This window comes from Talpa occidentalis, unplaced genomic scaffold (genome assembly GCF_014898055.3).
Source record: "Talpa occidentalis isolate TD23 unplaced genomic scaffold, MPIMG_talOcc4v2.1 talOcc4.10, whole genome shotgun sequence".
NCBI classification, from domain to species: Eukaryota; Metazoa; Chordata; class Mammalia; order Eulipotyphla; family Talpidae; genus Talpa; species Talpa occidentalis.
In genome coordinates this window covers 57,608,731-57,631,399 of record NW_023600993.1, presented here as the reverse complement: position 1 = coordinate 57,631,399, position 22,669 = coordinate 57,608,731, and the positions used below count along the sequence as shown (strand labels likewise).

General features: G+C 45.0%; 1 protein-coding gene across 4 annotated transcripts in view; it reads left to right on the top strand.

Moving 5' to 3' along the window:
- The window catches only part of TNS3 (tensin 3), a 263,893-nt gene that overhangs the window by 34,337 nt on the left and 206,887 nt on the right, over positions 1–22,669 (top strand). For 2 of the 4 annotated variants that reach the window (XM_037493247.2, XM_054695702.1), the window contains exon 2: positions 15,135–15,246. In XM_037493247.2, the coding sequence (XP_037349144.1) occupies positions 15,135–15,246 (112 nt within the window). The other 2 variants (XM_037493239.2, XM_054695697.1) reach the window with 2 other exon arrangements.

Sequence of the window (22,669 nt, the reverse complement as noted above, 5' to 3'; positions counted from 1 at the left end):
AGATTTGAGTGTAAGAGACAAAAAGTGTTCACTCAGAGCCCTCCAGATGTTCAGTCCCTTTCCCCTTGGTCTTCTCATCTGCAGAGAGGACTTAATTTAAGTTGTAATTTCAATCCTCTGCCCCAAAGGTGACTTTGACTGTGTGGATGGGGACCTACTCTGATGCTGATAATGATGATTGAGAGGCAGAGGTCAATAACATGGAATGTAAGAGGCAAAGAGGGCTCTTCACCTGAGGGAAGGGGGCTATGGACCTGGTGTCCACTCTGCAGGAGCCCACATAACTCAGGGGCCGGAGCTGTAGTTTACACATGTCTCTGTTTACCGTCCTTACCTGTCCCAGGACTAGTCCTTCCTCCCTGCTCTCATCTGTATTTACTGTACACCTTCTTCCTCCTTCCCATCCCCCAGGGGCATGTGCCTTTGCCCCTAGTTGGAGGCCATTCAGTTTCCTACTCTGGGAGTGGCAGGGAGACTTTGAAGGAAGGAAGTGGCCCCGGGCAGGGAACGGAACACCAGGTCCCTCCTTGTCACTTTGCATTTTTAATAAACTGTTGGTGCCTTGAACGGGAAGGGGGCGAGCACATATTAGAAGGGAATTTCGTAGAGAAAGCACTTTTTCTGTACTTTGGGGAGGCGGAAGGGGAGAGGAAGGACTAGGAAATGCTTGCAAGGGGAGAATAGAGAGGAAATGAGAAAAATGCTTATTTTCTTAACATCTGCATAAAATATTATGCTAAGGTTGTCAGAAGTTACCACCTTGTTCCTTAAAAGAAGATTTTAGATATGCTGTGGAAGAAAGATCCTCAATGAACACAGGGTCTGAGGACTTGGGTGGTGCATACATCTCTGGCAGGACCCTCATTGCTGGGAGGGAGCTGTCATCTCAGGAAAGGGGTCAACTTGAACTCTATAGCCAAAGAAGACATTTGGTTAGATTGGCTGGACTAAATGACCTTCCCTTCAGTCAAGGGATTTGCGTTAACCTTAGGTTCTGGAGCAATGACTGACTTGTGAGGATGGAGGGATGTGAGGACAAAGTTGGAGTCAACATACCCTGAAGCCCTGTGCCCTCCAGCCCCTGATGGCATGACCACTCAGCTCCCTGGCTCTCCAGTGTTCAGGCCGCTTGTGTCCTGTGCTCTGCGTCTCCCTCCTGGCATCGTCTAGGGAATAGGCTTTGTTCTTCTCAGTGTTTTAGGTGGCGCTTGGAAACTCCCTGGCACTCAAGGTCTCAGAGCCATGGGTGAGTGTGACCTGCTGTTAATGGATGAAGAGACATGAGTAATTTGCCCAGAATGTTTGGTGATCCCAACGCCAGAGGCAGGGCACAGGATGAGTTTGCATCTAACCAGCGGGGGGCCTCTGACCTCCAGGTCCAGGGACCACAGATTACAAACTAGGGAGGTTGAGTGGGTCTTTGTTGAACACCCAGCAGCAGACCTGTGCCCTCTTGGAGACCTGTCCTGTGGGAGGCCAGGGTCACTGAGCCCCCAAGACTAACATGGCATTTGCCAGCGATTGCAGACTTACCTTTTCCTTTTTATAAAATATAAGGAGGGCCTCCCTGGTGGCGCAGGCGGTTGAGCGCCACACTGTGAAGCTGTCTGCAGCCTCTGCAGTGCAGTTCCATCTCGGCTGGCTGGCGAGGGTCCCACGTGGCAAAGCAGACCTCTCCTGTCTCGCCCGCTGCTCCCCTCAGCAGTGTATTTCGTCGATCTGCCTGTTCTGTTCCCCGCTGTGTCTCGGTGAGTCCTCTCACCCTCTCGCGCATCCGGCCTGTACCCTGGTTCTTGTATAAATAAATAAATCTTTAAAAAAAAGAAATACTTATAAAATATAAGGGAAGGCATTTTGAGACAAGCAGATCTCACAAAGATTGACAGCCTCAGACGGTGAGTTAGGGCTCTCCCTACAAGTTCCCTGGACATATGGAAGCTAAAATGTTTACATCCCACATACCCCTGCTTGTCACTGACCTCAAGAGAGTGTCTACGTTCCTCCTCCCTCCTCCGGGGGTGGAGCACACGGTCCTTACCAGACTTTCAATACAGTTACTTGGTGTCAGTAGGACTCATAGACTCAACCATTTCTACTTTATTTAGTGGGTTGTAATCCAATATTATATTTATTATATCTATTTATTTTAAGTGCAATTTGTTCCCAGTTTGGACAGTGCCAGCCTCTCTGGGCCAGCTCCAGTGTCCCTGTGACATGCCCCTGTTGTCTCTGGGCTGTCCCTTACTTTCCTGAGAAAAAGGTAAAAAAACAAGAAAAAAAGAAAAAGAAAAGATATTGAGGTTCATTTGGTATCATCTGACTGAGAGCAGAAATCAGCATGTCTGTGAGGAAACCTGGTTTCTTTTACTAGGACACAATATTGTAAAACTAAGACCGGGTATTGGGCGTGACACTGCCTTGGAGGCCTGCTCAGGTCCTCCCCATGGACAGAGCTGGGAGTGTATGGATGTGTGTGCGCACAACTGACATTTATTTCCCTTTGTCTATTTATGTCTTCTCATTGGAAACCATGAGTTACGACTCCAGTCCCTGTGCCTCAACACAGCGTTTCCTCTTTTTTTCAAGTTAGGAAACCCTTCCTCTGGCTGTCAGATGTCGGGCTCCCACTGTTATTACCATTGATGCCCACCTGGTCAGCTTGCTATACTAACCCATCGCCATTACCTCTCCTACCCCCTGACCTTCTCACCCTCTTCACATATAACACTGGGCTGCCTGGTGTTTCTGTCGTGGCTCTGCCCACACTGCACACTGTCCTCACAGGTCTGCCAGGCGGTCCCCGGGACTCCATAAGTTCGTGCTGCTTTGTTCCCCCCACTATGAGTGGTGTCCACTCATCTTGTGGTCAAAGCTTAGCTTGCTATGAGGCCTCCCTTCCTCTATGTCTTCTTAGCCCATCACCACCACCCCATACTCGCTCTCAGGATATATCCTGATCTAGCTGTGCCACCCATGTCCCTTACGAGTGGTCTTCAGGTCACCAGAACACACGCACCTTGTTGTGATCTCGTGGCTCAACTCCTGTCATCAGAAGTGTCCTCCTCCCATCACAGCCCCGTCACCATCTCTCTCCAGGTTCCCACGTTGGACTCAGTATGGCCTCGTAATGCTGGCTGCATGTATCCCCACCATCAGAAGTAAAGGTAAATAGATTTTCATTGTATTTCCTGCAGTGTCAGCACACAGACTGCTCATCAGCGTTTCTAGAAAGATGGAGCAGCTTCCAGTGCAGAATCCTGGAGTCGTGAGTGGGTGGACCCTTTCCCCTACCATCCTTATGTCTGGGTTGAGCCAGCCATAACCTGGGGTGCCTGTCTCCATTTCAGTGTGGGGATCCAGGCGAGGTTGGTGATGCAGTTGTGAGGTCTACTGCTGGAGCTAGCCCTCCCAGGCTGGACCCTGACACCCCGAAACCCATCCTCTGGAGGAATAACTTCACTTTGTTCCTGGGGATTTGTTGCAGCCTAAGTCAGAAGTATGTGGTCAGGTCGGTGAGAAGAATGGAAGATTGTCCAGTCTGGCAGCCATTTGTGGGGAAAAGTCCAGTGAGACTGGGATTGTTTGCACCTGGAGTACTTGGCTCCATAGCTGTCCTGGCTTTTGCATTCCCCTGGGGTCCTCAGATTGAATGGCCCCAAGCCCTCATGCCTCTGCATGTTTCTGGGTCATCTGAGACCAGATGTGAGTAGCCAACATTGACAGCAGGGAAACTGCACAACAGAACCTTTTCATTTCTGCCCCAGCATTTGTTTCCCTTGCTCTGTGTTGGGTGGAAAGCCTCAGACAGAGGTTAAGTCTCACAGGCATGAGACCAGTGACCACACTACAGAGTAGGGCCTCCAGAGGAGATCTGCCCCACATCTTGCAGGGTAATTTACAGTCTCAGAGGTCCAGCAGGAAGCAGATCTGCTGAGTTCAGAAAGATCCTAGTTTCCTCTAGAAAGGAGACTGGGAATCCCCCAGGATCCCGGAGTGAAGCCCTGAGCAATGGCTATGCATAGAGCAGGAGCCTGGCCTGGGGGACAAGGTTGGAGAAGTTGGCAAAGTGGGACATCACTGATGGGTTTCTGTTCACTTGGGCGCTGGTGTTCGAGACTTCGGCTAAGAGACTGTGTCTGATCACTGATGTTGTTTGTTTGTGGTGAGGTGTATCATGTGCGTGTGATTTTATTACTAGTGATCATGTACAGGGATTTTCTCAGTGATTCATTTTATTTTATTATTTTTTAAAGATTTATTTATTTATTTATACAAGCACTGGGTAGAGTCAGAAGCGTGGGAGGGTGAGAGAATTCACCAGAGCCAGAGAGGGGAGCAGAACAGGCAGACCGACCAGGTACACTGCTAAGGGGAGCAGCGGGTGTGGCAGGAGAGATCTGCGCACCATGTGGGACCCTCGCCAGCGCCGGGGATCAAACCGGTGCCATGGAGGCTGCGGGCAGCTTTGCAGCCCAGTGCTCAACCGCTGCGCCACCGGGGAGGCCCTGAATGATTCATTTTAGAAAAGTAAGAGGAGATTCAGGGTGTCCTTATGTAAACCACCATTTGATTTCCTGCCTGGCATGCACTGGCTGGGGGCTGGGGGCGGGGGTGGTAGTGGCGGGGGAGGCTGTGCCCATGACCTTTATTTCAAGAATAATATACTGAGTTGGTTCTCAAGGTAAAGGGGGCGTCATCATGTTGGGGATTACCTGTTTTCTGCTGGGGTTCAGCTTCCTCCTGCTGCTTGTGTGGTAAGTTTGGTAGTGACTCAGATGACCTCTGGAGTTTGTACCGTGTGCCTCTGGACAGCAGAAGAATGTGCTTTGTGTTCAGTGTGTAGACCCTGCTCTGTGCTCAGTATTGTGTTAGAGGCTGGGGATTAGAAATGAAGGTGGTATGGAATGCAGGGATCCTGCAGTCATATGGGGGAGAGTAATGAACTATGTAGAAATAGGGCTGAAAGATGTTTTCAAAAACTGAAGTTTTAGTGTGCTATAGGAAAAGTGAGTAATGAATGAAACTAGACAATGATGAATTAATGCAGAGAAGTATGAATAATCATCCAATTTGTGGGTTGGGGGAAATAAGAATGAATGGTGTCTCTGTGAGGAATCAGAACCCAGGATGGTGCGTTCCTGGTTTCTTTGTGGTTGAAAGTAGAGGAACAGTTTTCTTGTTCCACCACAGAAATGGAAAGCTAGACATTCAATGCCAGAACCTGAGAGGTTAATGCTGGCGCTAAATCGATGACTGGAATTTGCACATGTGTTAACCATAAAGGCCTGGGTCTAGCCCACCCAGACTGTCTCCTAGGCTAAGACATTTGGAGTTGCATGTGGAGTTGCAGATCTGAAGTCCGACCCACGAAGGCGGGAGCTGTGGGCTAATCACAGGTTATTAGACCCACACCAGTGCTGGGTGCTAAGGAGGCCAGGTCTCAGTCTGAGGCTTGAGGCCCCTGGCACTCTGTTCCCATGAAGGGTCTCTCCTACTGCACCCTGCAAAGGGCAAGAGGAGGCCTCAGTCTAACACGATCAAGACAGTTTTTCCTTCTTGTAAGGGGTTAGGATCATCAGAGTCTCCTGGTGGAAAACAGAGAGCCGAGACCTGCTGCCAGGAGACCCCATCCTGTGGGATGTGATGCCCATTAGAAAGACTGTTCTGCTTGTGGGTCATGTCCATCCTCCCTTCACAGCCATCCTGCTTCAGGTCGTGACCCTTCCTCTTTTTAGGTGTCTGACTTTATCTTCCCGTGATACCCTCCCCAACATCGTGGTCACCTTCTCCTACAATCCAGCTTTTCAATTTCTTTCTAAAATCCCAGACACAGAGGGGAAAACAGGACTCTGGAGGTGGGATGTGACTTTCAGGGAGCAGGAGTACACTCACCATGATAGGGATATGTGTTTCATCCTCCTCCCCCTTATAGAAGGCCCCTTAATCATTTGCTGGAACACCGACTTGATCCCCCTTTTCCAGCAAAAGCTTTTCTTAGTTGAAGAGCCAAATGGGAAAAAAAAAAAAACCTTTTTCTGCATGCTGTTTTCCTTTCCAAACCCTCTGCTTGCAATGTAGATTACCAGGGACCCTGACCATTACAGATGCAGGTTTACTGGACAATAGACAAGATTCTAAAACCCCAAAGCCAAAGAGCCTGTAGGTTTTGATTTCCAGCCCAGGTCGGCATGCTTGAAGTGGTCTGAACTAGTCAAGCTGCAGCATCAGCCAAAGGCCTTGGTAATTCAGTGGGATGGCAGAGAGAGTTTGCCCCCCACCCCCTGCCTGGGAAGGCGTTTCTCCACCACTTTCCCTGGGTTTGGCTGAGAAGCCTTTTGCCTCCTCTCTGGAGCCGCGGTCTGGGGCGGAGATGGGGGGAGGGAGGGCTAATTCGTGTCAGATGTAGGGACGCCAGGGAACCCTATGCTAGCTCGCCTGGCTTTTGTTCCAGATATCAGACTTCTGACGACAGAGTGGAGTTGGAGGTAGCGGACGCATCCTTTTGGGCTTCTTGGGGTGAATCCTTTGCCGGGACACACAGAGGCAAAGGCACAGGAGGCATCCCTGCCTTGCACCGCAGCTAGGGAGGGTCAGCGTCCGCAGCGGCTGACCTGACCTGGCCCCCTGGACAATCTGTGGGCCGCCATGCGGCTGCGCGCCCTGACCTCTGGGCCTCCTGGAGGGTGCGCGCGCGGGAGTCGGGCGCGCCGGCACCGGCGCCAGGTGAGTGGGACCGAGGATCTCCAGCCGGGTATGCACAGCGCTTGGAGTGCGGGCGCGAGGTGCCGGGGATCATGGAGACGTGGCGCTAGGGCATCCTGCGCTCAGAACGGGGATGGGGGGTTGGGGAGACGCTGGATGCTCTTAGGTCGGTGCGCAAGTGCCTCTGTGTGAGTGTGTGTGTGTGTGTGTGTGTGCGCGCGCGCGCGTACTCTTATCAGCGAGCGTGTGCAAGGCTGTACGTGTGTACTTGAGCCTTGTCTGCGCGTGCACTTTCAAGTTCACGCATATGCTCTTTGCGCGTGCCCTTGTGTAGCACCATGTCCATGAGTGCTGGTGTGTCTTTTTACGCGTTTGTGCACCTTTGCACGTGTGCCCCTGTGCTCGTGTGTCCCTGTGTGCGCGTGTGTCCCCTGTGCCCGCGCATGTCCGTTTGTGCACATGTGTTCCATTGTGCGTGTGTTTTGTGTGTGCTTGCAGGAGAGGGTAAAAGTAGAACCTTGCCTGTAGGCATGAGCCCGGGGTGAGGTCCCTGGGGGTGGGAGCCAGTTTAGACTTCCCTTTTTAATCCAACTGCATCTTCAACACCCTTCCTGGGGAATAAAGTGGAACGTTGGCCATTGTGCAGGCTTGTAACACAGCCTGCCTATCTCGCAAAGGAAAAGAGTGCTTAGCTTCCCTGGAGTCTGGCATGCCCTGGTAGGTTGGACCAGTACAAGTATACCAGGTCCACAGTACTAATCTGTGGCCCAGGGGCCAAGTTCCACAACATTTGAATGAAGCCAAAAGAATCAGGAAGAAGCTCCCCAGTCAGTTTGGCTACTCTTTCTTTGAGACTATTAATTAGCAATTTATGGCATTTGTAAAGTTTTGAGGAGGGAGAGAGAAGTCCTCAAAATGTCCCTCCTTTACTCTCTTTGAGATGCACTGCATTTGGATTTTCAGTTTAACAACCAAATGCTATTGTTGGAAAGTTTGGGAACAATGTGTAGTGTGTGCCATGATTTTTGTACCCCCTCTGGGGTGGAAAAGCCTCCTAGCAGGTTTATGATGAAGTCTGGAGTCCACTGTGCAAGGGGCAGAAAGTTTCATGGCCCTTTACATTTTTCAGAAGCTATACAATTTGCATCTTTGCTCAGTCTCTTTCTCCCTAGAATGCTGCTGGCGAAATGTGCATACTTGCCTAAATCCTCCTTCTTGAGAGGAACACAGAACTTTGAATTCGCTGATTTAGCCTGGTGTCTTTGTGTAGTAACTGTTTTGTTACTACAGCATTTGGCCTGGAGAAACTAGTGGAGACGCCAGTGGTCTGTGCAGTTTTGCATTTCTACAGAGCCTAGCCAAGGGTTACCCTTCTTCTTTCAAAGTTGCACTTCCTTGCTCAATTTTGCAGATTTTTTTTTTCTTTCAAAAAAGAGACTCCACAATCAAGACCGGCACTAATTACGGTGCACCCCTCAGGGAGCCCTTGCGGAGCCGGCACCATGCTCACTACCCTTCCAACTTTCTGCTGCTAACAATTAAATGCAATTTAGATTCCTGAACTGAGCCTGCTAAATGCTTCAGTACTGTGGACTCCCCCTCCCCCTTGCACTCATGGTCCCGCCTAGTTGGGGAGAAATGAAAGCAGAGTACCAGGTGAAAACAAAAGCAGGCTAATCCTGTCTAGGCTCATTTCACAATGGAGATGTTATATACAGATGCAGTGTGAACAGATGTTATTCCACTATCCGAAATGAATTCCTCAGGGATCCAGCAATTGAAATGACTTCAGCCTCCCAACAGCACCTCTGCTGTTTGCTCCCTTCAGTCCTAGCTGTGGGCCAGGGGCGAGAGCCACAGGAACACAGTGCCTCTTTCTCCTTGGTTGTAATAAAGGTATCTGTAAGGAATACAAGGTCACTGTATCCCCCATTGGCCCACAGACTGTGGCTAATTCATTCGGTCAACAAATATTAATTGAGGGTCCATGGTTCAGTGTGTGCCAGGTGCTTTGCCGGGCTATGGAGCGCCATAGCAAAAGAGCCCTGTGTCTTGCCTCCAGGAAATTGCAATCAAGCACAGGAGAGAAGACATATAAACAAATCACTGCAATGAGGGATGAAAAGTATGTGCCAGCTGGGGATTACTCTGGAGGGGTGTGTTTGTCAGATACTTGAATGTCTACTCCTGTCTGAGCATGAGGGTGGGTGGAGACAGGGACTGAACCCTACCTTATCCATTGGCTGTGCAGCCTTGGTCTTACAATCACTCCTGTTTGTAGAACAGTGATGGTCAGAGTTATCGCATAGAAGGGCCGTGCTAATGTTTTGAGCTTCATAATAGTAGCACCTTTAATCCCTCTTTTGCAGGCATTAAATACAGGACCACTGCTATCAAAAACTGTAAAATGACTTTTGGAAAAACCAGACACAAACAGAGCAAGCACATAATAACAGTGCCTTTCATGTATAGAACACAGCCTTATAGTGGAGCCCATTATGCAGTGGTGATCTCAGTTTTGGCTGCGGTTTAGAATCATGAGGGAGTTTTGAAAAAATTCCTGCTCTGGCTCCAATTTCAGATAATCTGATTTATTTTACCCGGGTGGCACTTAGGTGTTTAATAAATTGCCTGAGTGATACTCATAGACTGACAATGTTCCCAACTGATTCATGGTATAATATTTGGTGATTTGCAGTAACTGTTAATAGGCAGGGGAGGGAAGGTTCCTTTCCATTAAGAAGAAATGACTTGGTCAGGATAACAGAGTTTGTACTGCAGGTGACAAAACCTGCAGGAGGGCATCTACTTGGTGCCGGACCCTGTCCCTCATTTGACAATCTTGACAGGATCAACAAAAAACATAAGGTTAGACATGGTTAGGCTAGACATGGTTATGATAGGAAACTACAGACTGCCAGCGTTCTGGGAGCTTGAAAGGCAGGAGTGTTTGGGATGGGCAAAGCATACTTTGAAATTGAGTGAAATCTGACCTCTGGCAGAGTCATTCCTCTGCCAGTTCCAGCCCATTGATGATGGCTTGGGAGTTCCCCACTGAGAAGGCTAGTAAGGCCCATGGAGGACTAGAGCTGTTTTATCTGTGATCTGTGTGCTCAGTTTTTACTGTTTCTTTGGAAGATCTCAGGGGAGTATTTGTTTCATTGAAAATTAGCATTCAAAATGTCCATTCAAACCCCCTATTTGTTAGTTATGCGGGACCCCAAGAGTAGAGTAGAGTACACTTTGATTGTAACTCTGCTTCCTGATTTTGCACTGAAGACAAAATTTCAAAATAGAAAATATATTGGGCCTCCCGGGTGGCGCAGCGGTTGAGTGCTGGATTGCGAGGCTGCCTGAGCCTCTGCCTGTTTGATCCCCGGCTGCCCGGCGAGTGTCCCACATGGCCCGCAGACCCCTCCTGCTGCCCGCTGCTCCCCTCAGCAATGTACTTCGTCCATCTGCCTGTTCAGCTCCCTGCTCTGGCTCTGGTGAATTCTCTTGCCCTCCCGCGCTTCTGACTGTACCCAGTGCTTGTATAAATAAATAAATCTTTAAAAAAAAATAGAAAATATATTAGATTGTATACTTAAGTAGGTGTAATCTTCAAAGTTGTTTTGGCAATCCTGGGTGCTTTGCATTTATATATGAATTTTAGAATCAGTTTGCCAATTAAAAGAAAACGCCTGCAGATATTTTTTTAAAAAGATTTTATTTTTATACAAGAACCCGGGGTACAGGCCAGAGTCACGGGAGGGTGAGAGGATTCACCAGAGACAAAGCGGGGAGCAGAGCAGGCAGATGGACCTAAAGCACTGCTGAGGGGAGCAGTGGGTGAGACAGGAGAGGTCTGCCTCACCATGTGGGTTTCTCCCTGGCTGGCTGGGGATCGAACCGGCGCTGTGGAGGCTGTGGACAGCGTCACAGCGCTGCTCTCAACTCGCTGCGCCACTGGGGAGGCCCAACCTTAACCACCTCTTTAAAGATACTTTATTCAAATACAATCATATTTGGGGGTAGGGTTTCAAAATATGAATTTTGTGAGGACACAATTCAGTCTATGACAAGGGATAACAAATCTTCTATGTGTTTACATTTGTCTTTTTCTCTTTGCAATTCCATTACTTTTTCTTCATGTACTTTGAAAGTTTTGTTACTAGCTATTTACATCTTTAGAATTGCTGATTAATTGTCCCATTTATAATTATGAGATAATTTTCTATGTTGTTAGTAATATTTTGTGATGTGGAACTTACTTTGATATTAATACAGGAACTCCAGCTCTCTTTTGATTAATATTATGCTGTATTTTCCCATTTTGTCTTTAAATATATATATAATATAATATCTGACAATTCCTAACTTTCAATTAAGCTGTTTAGACTATTTACATTAATTAATTACTAATATAGTGAAGTTTGTCTTTCATCCTGTACCTGTCTTCTACTTATTACATCTGTTCTGTTTCTCACCCCTCTTTTTTTTTCTATTTTTAGATGAAATAATTTTTTCATGATTTTTGTCCTTTGTTGGATTATTATCTATAAGACATACTTTAGTAGGTGCTTCTAGTTTTATAGTTTAACTTTATAACTTACCACATTGTATGTTCATTCTTTTGTGTAAAGTCATATTTCCATCTGATATCATTTTTTTTGCTCATACTATCTTTAACACATCTTGTGGTGTGTGTCAGCTGTTGGTACATTACTTTAGTTTTCTGCTTTTGTATAGCTTAAGAAGGTTTTATTTCTTTGAAAGATATTTTCACTGGGTACAGAATACTAGTTTGGCAGATTTTCCTTTCTGTACATTATATTGCTCCTCTGTCTCCTTTCTGTTTTTTTTTTTTTAAGATTTATTTATTTATGCATATAAGAACTGGGGTACAGACCAGAGGTGTGGGGGAGGGGTGAGAGGATTCACCAGAGATAGAGTGGGGAACAGAGCAAGCAAATTGACTGAAATACACTGCTGCGGAAAGTGGCGGGTGGGTCAGGAGAGGTATTTTGCTCCATGTGGGTAGCTAGCTCCCTGCCTGCCCCAGGATCGAACTTGTGCTGCAGTGGCTGCGGATGGCTTCGTAGGTTGCGTCTTAACCCCTTGCGCCACCAGGGAGGCCCTGTTTTTTCTTTAAATGAGAAATCTGCTGTTATCCTAATGGTTGGTTCTCTGAATATACTGTATTTTTTTTCTTTTTTTGGTTATGTTTATTTTAACATAGATGAGAAAACTTTTTGACTACTTTCAAGTTTTTTTTCTCTTTACCATTAGATTTGACCAATTTGATTATCATGTTCCTTGGTGTAGTTTATGTCACTTTTTTTGTGCTTGGGATTTGTTAAGTTTCTTTGATCTGGAAATTTATTGTTTTCCTCACATTTTTGAAAAATTTTAGTCATTATTTCTTCAATATCCCTCCACCCATCCAGCCTTCTTCAGGGACTCCATTTATATGCTCAGTGATGCTTTGTTTATTCATATATTTGTTTATTTACTTAAGATATCTCTTCTTTCTGTACTTATTGTAGGTGTTTTGATTGGGATTCCTTCCAATTGGCTAATATGTTTTTCTGCAATGTCCAATTTGCCAATAGCCCTGTCTATATTTTTTGCCTCATATTTTTACATTTTCTTCTATAGGTAAGTTTAATTTGTGGCTTTTTATCTTTTGAATTCCTGTTTACTTGTGTTAAAGATATGCAATGCAGTTATAATACCTCTCTTAATATCCTTTTCTGCTAATTCTAGTGTTTTTGTCAGTTCAGGGTTACTTTTAGTTGATTGATAATTCTCATTGTGGGTTGTATATATATATATTTGTTGTTGTTGTTATTTTGCATGCCTATTTGCTTTTGATTTAAAAGCCGAGTAATTTTTTTGAATAAATAGCAGCTGCTGTTTTTTTACCTTATTAGGTGCTGGATTTTTTTTTTTTTATTCTAGAACTTTATCAGAATGGAATTAAGTTACTTGGAGACACTCTCATCCTTTTTGGGTACTGCTTTTTTTGATATGGTAGGTTGGACAAGAGAAAAGCTCAATCTGGAGCTAATCATTCCCCAGAATTAAGGCAAGATTCTTTTGTATTTTTGATGCAATATTTACTACATGATTTTTGAGCATTTTTGGTCTGATTGTGGAAGCAGGCATCATTCACAGCCTGTGTAAGCTCTCAGCACTCTTTCCTCTAATCCTTTCTGGTGGTTCTTTCCCAATTTTAGGTAACTTCATCATATGTGTGCATGCACACACACGTGTGCTCACCAGTACTTAGCTGAGTGTTTCAGAAGGTCCTTCTGTAGATCTTACGAGTTCTGTGCATCTCTCTGTTCTCTGTTGTTGATGCCTTCTTCTGCCTGGGCTCTTAGCTCTGTCTCCTTGATCCAGGTAGTACACTGGATTTCCCCTTCCTTCTTTGCACCCTTAAAAATGGAGACTCTGGGACAATCATAGAGTTTACCTCATTTTTTCCCCCTAGTCTCTGAGGGGTCATATCACTAATCTTCATTTTCAGATGTAGTGTCATAAAAAACGGTTGTTTCATTTAAATGATTGCTTTGTTTATTTGGTGTTTTTTTTTTTTTTTTTTTTTTTTTTGGCTATTTCAGGTGTACACTAAATCTAGTTACTTACTAGTTCTCCATCTTGGCCTGAAGAAGGAGTTCCTATGGACATTAGAAAACAAACAAAACAGGGCCTCCCTGATGACGCAGGTGGTTGAGTGCCGCACTATGAAGCTGTCCACAGCCTCTGCAGCGCGGGTTCGACCCCAGCCGGCCGGGGAGAATCCCACATGGCACAACAGACCGCTCCTGTCTCCCGCTGCTCCCCTCAGCAGTGTATTTCGTCAGTCTGCTTGTTCTGTTCCCCGCTCTGTCTCTGGTGAATCCTCTCACCCTTCCACGCATCTGGCCTGTACCCCAGCACTTGTATAAATAAAAAATAAATCTTTAAAAAAATACAAAAAACAGAACAAAAACTGAATTGCTATCAAGTTGTTTAACATTGTTTTACAGCATTTTCAACTATATTGTCCATATATTTCTGTATGTCTCATTATTACTATATTTTAGACACAAAAAGGTAAAACTGTGGAGCACACAGTTTAATGTTTTTAAATAGATATCCCCCTGGATAACTGATGAGGCACACTAACTTTTACCCTAGAAAGTTTTCTTATGCCTTTTGCAGCCAATATGCTCTCCTATAGGAAACTACCATTTCGTTCTGTTAACATAGATTAGTTTGCCTGTTCTTCCCCCTTTTATAAAGAGAATCATTGAGTGTGTGCTCCTGTGTGTGACTTCTTTCACTCAGTGGGTAATGCTTATGAAGGTCACCCTTGTTTGTAGTTTGTTCTTGTATTCCTGAATAGTACTCCATTGCATGAATACCATGTCTTGGTTATTTAGTCTCCTTCTGATGAAGATTTGGGTGTTTCCTGTTTGAGGTACTTTTTTTTTAATATTTTATTTTATATAATTCTTACATCAATTTTCATTTTTGCACAATGTATGCATTTTCATTTTGGTTATATGAGGTACTTTTAAGTAAGGCAGGGATGACCATCTTTGTGCATGTCCTTTGTATGCAGGAGTTGAGGTGCACTCATAGGCTTGGTGTTGTCAAATGGTTACACTTGTTTCACTTTCTTGACAGTGTTTTATCTTCTCAGTGAGTTTTAGCTTTCCTACTGGTGCAGACTTGGTGAGTCCGTGGGGATTATTACTGCTAGAATGCACTGTCACCTATCAGCAGGTAGATGTGTTTATTTGGTTTCTAAAGCAATTTGATTGTTTATAAGATCATCAGATTGAGCTGTGAATCTTGACTCTACAAACATGCACTTGGTAGATGAGTGGTTCATTTTCTCCTTGTTCAATGGGTGTAACAGACTGTGTTCTGCCAGGCTTGCCTGTGGTTGCTGCTCCGACTTTTTTTCTTCTTCCACAGAACACACATCAGTTCAGAGAGGGGTGGGGCCAAGTCCAGTCAGTTAGTGTCCCCTGAACATAGTTGTGCTATTCACTAAACATTTCTCTGGAGGAGATGTGCCAGTGCTCTGGGAATGACATGGGTTACTTTGTCATAGAGCTGGGTGGTTGTCAGCCTCCAGTGATAACTGATACATCATTGCATAGGCAGCGGTGCTTAGTGCAGTGCTGCTTGTGAGCTTCACTCTGGGAACTGACAAGCGATTGCGAGTCTGAGCTTCTGTCTGGGGCTCTGGCATGAAGACTGTCAATTGGGTGTCTGAGGAACCCTCGGGAATCCCAGTGCTGCCAGAATGGTTTCGCCTCTGTTTATCTGGTAAAGTTCCAATTTTAGTTCTTCACAAACTCTGTTCGATTTATTATCTCCTGAAAGGGAAAATGAAAAAGCCATCAAACGATGAATTGAAGAGCTGACAGTTCCTTCCTTTAATTTTTCAGCCAGAAGAGTTAACTGCCAGTCTGCACAGCTTCAAGAACAAGGCCTTTAAAAAAGCCAAAGTCTGTGGGATTTGCAAGCAAATTATTGACGGTCAAGGAATTTCATGCCGAGGTGAGTACATATTTATCATTCTCTTGCTTCTTAAGCCAAAGCCAAGCAGACAAACAAACAAAAAAACGAAATAAAAAATCTTTCGGGGATTTCCACAAGTTGAAGTATGGAATTCCCCTAGTTAGCCTGTATTTGACCCCCCTGGTCTGGCTGGGCAGGGATCAACTATATTTACATACATACATATGTGCTTGAAGAAGACTATTGCAGAAAGAGCAGGTCTATGTATATGGGAGAGGGGAAGCAGTTCATGATATAATCTTCATCTGTTCTGCTGTGTCAGTAACTCAGTTGATTCAGTTTTTCTTTATGATTTCTTACTAGAGTTTGCAAATGAAATTTTTCTGCATTTCAGAGTCAGGGTTCTTTCCATTGTGATCTCTTATAGCCTGTAGTAAGCACATCATGCCTGCCAGTCAACAGTGTCACCAACATCTGTGTGGTGGTAAACTCCAGGTAACCTGTGCTTCTTGCTATGTTTTGTGCTTGCATTTGTAAATCTGTACGGTGGATGTGTGAGAATGACATCTCATTTCCTTTGAGCCCTAGGATCAGGGTTGGGTGGGTCTCATTACAGAGAGGAAGAAGGTCAGGGGATGTGCCCTGGAAAATGCTTGGGGCTGCTATGTGCCATCTTTCACTGATGTGGTTTGGGGTGTCTTCCCTTGAATGTTTGCAGGGTCCCTTTCCTTCCTGTGGACCTTGTAGATGGTCCTTGATGGCCACTTTGGGATAGGGCTGCAAGGAGAATACCATTCCGGGGCGAACATATGACTCCTTACACAGGTCCTCATAGTCCCTTACACAGGTGAAGGGCCTGAGAACAGGTAGGAGGATACGGGTGTGGCCCTCCCTCTGAAAGTCCTCAGTTGGTGCTGATATTCCCCAGAGCTGTAAGCATGTTGCCAACTTTCCCCCGATTGTCTCTTCAGAAGGTGCTACAAGAATCCTCTTACCTTGTTGACCCCCTAGAAATCTCTGTTTTTGAATTGATACACCTTGAGGCCTTCATCTGCTTCTGGGTGCCTGTGGGCCCTTCTCACCTTCTCCCTGGAGGCAGCCTGTGTGATGGTTCTTCACTTCATCAGGGTGAGCTGTGGGCCTTGTGCACTGGACATGGAGCAACCCCCAAGCATCAATGCGGAATGTTAGGGAGGGCCTGTCAAGGTGGCACGGATGGCATATGGCTGTATGTGCCGTGTGTTGATACCTGCATACATGACATCCCAGGAAGGAAGGGTACTCCTGAGAGCTTCCCTCCTACTCATGAACTTCATGCCATCCACTATTCTATAATGTCTGTGATCTTGCCTTTTGAGAGAAAGAGAACACACAGCTTTTCCTTTTGAAAGAGAAGGGAGAGCAGTGCTCAAGATGGACTAGATGTTCAAGTACTTACCTGCTGTGTGTTACCTAGTGTTGAGAAAGATGCAATGAGGTATGCAGATCTCCAGGTAGAGATTGTACAGGTATAGTGGCGATGATGTCCAGTCACACACTAAAGTTAGATGAATACGATGGCCACTCACTACCTGTCTGTTGGCACCAGAGAACATCAAACATTTTCCCACTTACCCCAGAAACTCTGGAATTCTGATTTCATGAAAGTATTGTGATCTCAGAAGACTTTGATGTGCAGAAAGGTGGCTGGCTTCTGACCTTGCTCCCCACTCTCTGAAGTCCCATCTGACTAATTTTCTTCAACTCCATGAAACTGTACTGTATTGTTTTATCCCATAGGGGAGATACATGCCAGGCCTGCAGAGTTAACTCGACATACTGTGTTCTTTGAAGAAAATAATTCATTAGCAGCTGTCCCATTAAGTGACCTCTCCTCTCAAGCAGGCTTATCTAGCATGTCTCATTTTCCTAAGCAAGGCCACACTGCTACCACCTTTTTGTGCAAGTGCATAGGATTTTGGCACCAAGGCACTGTCTGTATGTGTCACTTTCTAGCACTTGGTTACACTGGTTTGAATGGCTGACTGGAGGGTACACTGGTATAGAAAGATCTCAAGTTGGACTCAAGTCCTGGGTTTCTCACTAACACCCAGGGTAACACTGACTGTGGCAGCGCATTCTGAGGGTATCAGTTTAGCTCTTCCTAGGGAGGAGCAGCTCATGCTCACTGACTTAGTCAGTGGGCTTTCTCTTCTCCCAGGTTCATTTTCCAGTGCGTGCTTATAGAGGATAAGCCTGCATTTCCCTTTCACTCCTTGTCTATACTGGTGTCTCTTAAGACCATGTGCTTCCACTTTGAGCCCTCTCAGCTGGGAGGACACACATATGACTGTCCCTATGGGACCCTGTTTCTTGCTGACAGGGGCCAGAATTGGGGCAGGCTGGGGAAGCTTGTGCACTTGGGTCCCTTAGGACAAATCCCCAGATGGGGCAGTAGGTGGCATGGGGAGGAAATGACAGCAGTAGGCACTTTTGGTGGCAGAGAATTCTGACTTCTGGGGAAGAAGGGGGATCAGTAGTTGCCTCCTTTTGAAGAAGCCATGACCCTGGACAGGTTGATCTTTTCCCTAGTCCTTGGTTTTGTGACCTTTACACTTTGTATATTGAATGGCTGATCTCTAGGATCTGCTCCTTTTGTTGGTAAACTATATAGAAACCATTAAAAAATAGGACATCATTTAGCAGTTTTCTCTCTTTATAGTTTATGTGATAAACATTTTACATGTTGAGCCTGCTTCCCATGTATATGTGCTGCCTGGGAACTACAAAAAATGCCGAGTACTTATCTAAGTGTTCACACACAGAGCTTTGCAAGGTTTTTGTAGAAAGGCCCTTTCTTTGTTTTATTTCTGAAGAAACAACAGGGCCTGGTGAAGGGAGCATGGACTGGGAGACAGTTTGCTAGGATTCCTCCTCTGCCTCTCTGAGCGTGAATTTTCTTTTAGTGTTATTTTGAGTCATTGTGAATAACATATTAAATCCACGTGGAGCATGGGAACATTGACTGGTTCAAGAAAGTGTCCCATAATGTTAGCAATGATAACATTGTTGTTCGTCTTGGTGACAAGAGTGATGATGATGGTGGTGATGATGGTGGTATTGATGGTAAATATGGTGGGTATTACAGTGAGGACAGGGGTAGTGGTGATGGGAGTGTAGTGATGACCATGATGATGATGTGAGGTGGTGATGATGATGGTGGTTGTGATAGTGTTGATAATGGTGACTGTGAAGTGGTGGTGGTGATGATGATGGGGAAAGGTTTGGGTTCTATTCTGTGACTGGGGATAATCCTTTTACTGTTCCTTTTCTTGCTCATTCTTGACCTTCAAGTGTTAGACGTCTACATTTTAACTTCTTAATGCCCCCAAAAGTTTATATGTAACTAAATTAGGGAAAAAAACTTCATTTTTAAAGAAGCTGTTATGCTTACACACAGAGGCATTCTCATCCCTATTTCTGGATCTTACGGGCAGGGAAAGTCAAAGATGGGAATGCTGGTGAGGGATGAAGCTTGAGTGTTGGATTGTGGTTCTCATGCTATTCCAAACCTCACTGCTACTGCTCTGGGCCCTGGGAGCCTGCACTTACTGCTTACTGAGGTCCCTGGGGAGGATTAAATGGTCCAGATTCCACTGATAATCCTTGCACAGATTCAGCCTGGTCACACTTCAGATAAGCCGGTGGAGGGGACTGGTGTGGTGCACGTGGCACTGACAGAGCATTGAGGACTGTGAGGTGTAGGACAGTTGGCCCCGAGGGGAATGTAGATCCAGGGAGGATGTAGATCAGGTCATCAGAAGCCATCCTGTTGGGAGGCGTAGTTTACTTGTAGCTGATAGTGAACAAGGATGAAAAGACTGTAATGGAAAAGAGTGGTACAGAGTAAAACAATGATGTGAGAAAGACAGCTGTGCAGGGGGCTGAGGAAAATGAAAGCCAAGGAAGGAAGCAAAAAGGGAAGCTAGAGAGAACGTGGCATAGGGGAGTTTTGTAAGATTTGATAATGACTTTATACTTTCTGTTAACCAAACCCATATTCAGTCCCTGCTGGAGTAAAAGGATGGGAGTGGTGAGTCTTGTCTTTGAGGACCTCCCAGCTGTGAGTGGAGACCTGTCTGTGAGTGCTCAAAGCCTGTTTGAGACTGTTACAGAGCAACACCTATATAAAATGGGTTGCCTGACTGTGGGTCCTCACCCATGCGCTTAAAGGGGACTTATTAATGCTAAACTGCTGGCACACACAAAAGGTTGATAAAAGGTTTATTTACAAAGGAAAGGGAAATGTGGAAATGAGTAACTCAGGGAGAAAAAGAGGGAGATAAGTTCGTAAGTGCGTCCTACCCACTCCACTGACCTGGAATCCCAATGACCCGCCAAGGTGGCGACAATGCCCAGCGCACCATGTGGCCAAGAGAGCGACAGACCCCCTACCCCCAGCCACTTGACCAGTAAAATACTTAAACAGAGAACATAGTTGCTTAACTCCGCCCTCAGGTCCTTACAACCTTTCCCTTGCTGATCATGGGATTTGTAGTTCCCAGTGTCTTGATGGAGTGGGGGTGGAGTCCACAAAGCCTGTATGGAATTTGATCAGGACATCCTTTCCCCCTAATAATACCAATTACTGTACAAAGTACCAAGTGGTTACAGAGGAAAGTTTGGGGTAGATGTGCAAAGTGACAGGTATCTATAATTTGGTGCTTGCTTTCTGCTGGTGGCAGATAACCAACAAGATCCTGGCCAAGCAGGAAATGTGGTGTGGGCAGGCCCGCCCTCTGCTGTGGGTCTGTGGTCTCTTGTCTCTTGTGTTCAGTTACCAGGGGCACATAGAGGCTGGTGAATTGAGGGTAGAGGTGGAAGAAGCAAAATCACCGCCAGGGCTCATCTCTCACTTGGTAAATATGCCTAGAGTGTTGTATAAAATGTTCTGACAGCTGTAAGACAGTGGCCTAGATTCCAAGCCTGCTGGAGACATTTGGAAGAATAACGGTTCCAAGACAACATGTAACAATGTTGAGGATTCAGAGCCAGACTCTCTGAACAGCTTCTGTTGCAGTGACTTTGGAAACCCCCAGGACCAGTGTGCTTGCCATGCGTCCCTCTCAGATGCAGGTACTGCTGTGGATGCAGAAAAGTGCCCCTTGCAAGTTGTTCCAGTTGGTCTCACAGGAATATCAAAGGGTGTTTACTTAGGGATGAAGATTTAGCAAAATGAATACTTTCTAGTGGTTCCTCAGGACACTCTTACATGTAACTTGCTTTTTTTCCCCTGTGAATGCTTGATGGTGAAAAACAGAATGACTGTTGGGATGAATGGGTGTCATTGCCTCAGTGCCTGTGAAGATGCCAGCAGTTTTGCCCAGCAGTGTTTTTGCACCATCAGTGCAAGTGTGAACACGAGAGGAAAGGCAAAGCATGTGTCAGTGTAATTATGAAAAGTTTGGTCTTGTTGACCCCCTCTCAGGTCTAGGGGATCCCCTTGCCATACTGGCTTAGACTGAGCAGAATGTTCTGAGGACACAGGAATGGCGGGCAGTGCTACACTCAACATAGACTAGGGGAGCAGGAAGTGGGATGAATGCTGATTAGGTAGTGGGCAGTGAGCACAATATTACACAGGAAAGAAGGAATCCTTAAAATCCCTCTGCTTTGTGCCAAGTATGTAATGGTTCTTAAAAGATGCGAGGCGTCTTCTGTTAAGCAGGTTGACTCCCTGATAATTATGAGTGGGTGTGGAGGTGGCAAGAGGTATGAGAAGCAGTTGGTGAAATGTGAAAATATAAAGTAGAATGGACTCAGGATGTTTTATGGGGGCGGTTTGGGCAATCACAGGAGAACCCTGGGTGACGAACACAGGGTCACATGAGGGTTTTGTGGAGAGAAGCCTGGAAACAGAAAACTTTTATTGAAATAGAAAAAAAAATCCTAAAGTGTGTATGGTACCACAAAATATTCCAGAGAGCCAAAGCAATCTTGAGGAAGAATGCTCATGATCCTGGGCCTTCAGAATTAACGGGCTCGCACTGAGGTGTGAGAAAATTGTAATGGAGAGGATCCTGTGAGAAGGAAGGTTTAAAGAAGGGAATTGGTCTGTTTCAGCAGTGTCTTCAGCAGCATCGGTTGGACATGGTGATAGCTGATGCCTGGATAGCATGACAGCCAGTTCTGTTTTCCTTGCGCGTGCTTTACTAGTCCTTTTGTGACCCATTACACATAAGAAAATTGAGTCCAGGGTGTGGGGGGCCTCTGTTCTTCGATTTGGAGGGTGTGCTGATGATTTCAGCAGGAAGAAATTGAACAGGGACCCTGAGGGAGCAAAAGAAAATGCGTAATGGTTCAAGTGTTTAGTTTTTTGTTTTATTTATTTTTTTAAATGAAAGGGCCATGCTTGCCCTTAGGATTAATGGGATTATTTTCACGTAAGTGGAACTAATGAGATTCTGGGTTCATGCAATGAACATATTAGCATGATGTATAAAATTAATGCCATCTAAATTAAAACCAGCAATAATGTTTTAGGAGGCAGTCACAATCTAGTAGCAACTACATAGGGATGGGAACAGACATGGTGGGATTAACATATTGATTTTTATCTGGTAGTGTGGGGCAGAGTCTTTTTGAGTATCTGCATTGTGTTCTACTCCTAATGGTGCTGTTAGATTTTTTAAAAAATGATTTTTTGTTAACTGAGTAATGCAGAGCTGTTCATACAATTGAAAGTTGCCTACTATTTATAAAATTAAATATTTAAAACAAAATACAACAGAAAATTCTAAAGAGTTCACCAAAAACCACAAAAAAAAAAACCTGTTAAAACTAATAAAAGAGTTCAGTAAAGTTGTAGGATGCAAAAATCAATATAAAAATCAGTTGTGTTTCTATATACTAATAATTAACTACTTGAAAGAAATGAAGGAAATTAAAAGAAAGCCCCAATTAACATTAAAAATGATAAAATAATTAGGAATAAGTTTAACTAATAAGATGAAAAGCCAGTATACATTGATGAAAGAAATGGAAAATAAAAAAAAGATATAAATATACACAAAGATATCACATGTGCCAGGATTAGAAGATTTCATATTGTGAAAATATAGTGTCCAAAGTTATCTGCAGATTTGATGCAATTCTTATCAAAATTCCAATGGCATTTTTTCACAGAAATAGAAAATATGTTCTCAAATTCATATGAACCGCACAAAATCCTGGCGAGCCAAAGCAATCTTAAGCATCATACTTCCTGATATCAAACTATACTCCAAAACTGTAGTAATCAAAGTGGTATGGAACTGGCATAAAATAGACATCAGTGCAACAGAATCATCACAAATAAACATTCAACTGATTCATTACAAATTTACCACAAGTATACTGCACTAGTTCTTCACTAAATGGTGTTTCTAAAACTAGATATCCATATGAAGAGAATGAAGCTAAATTCTGAAATTAGACTAGTCAC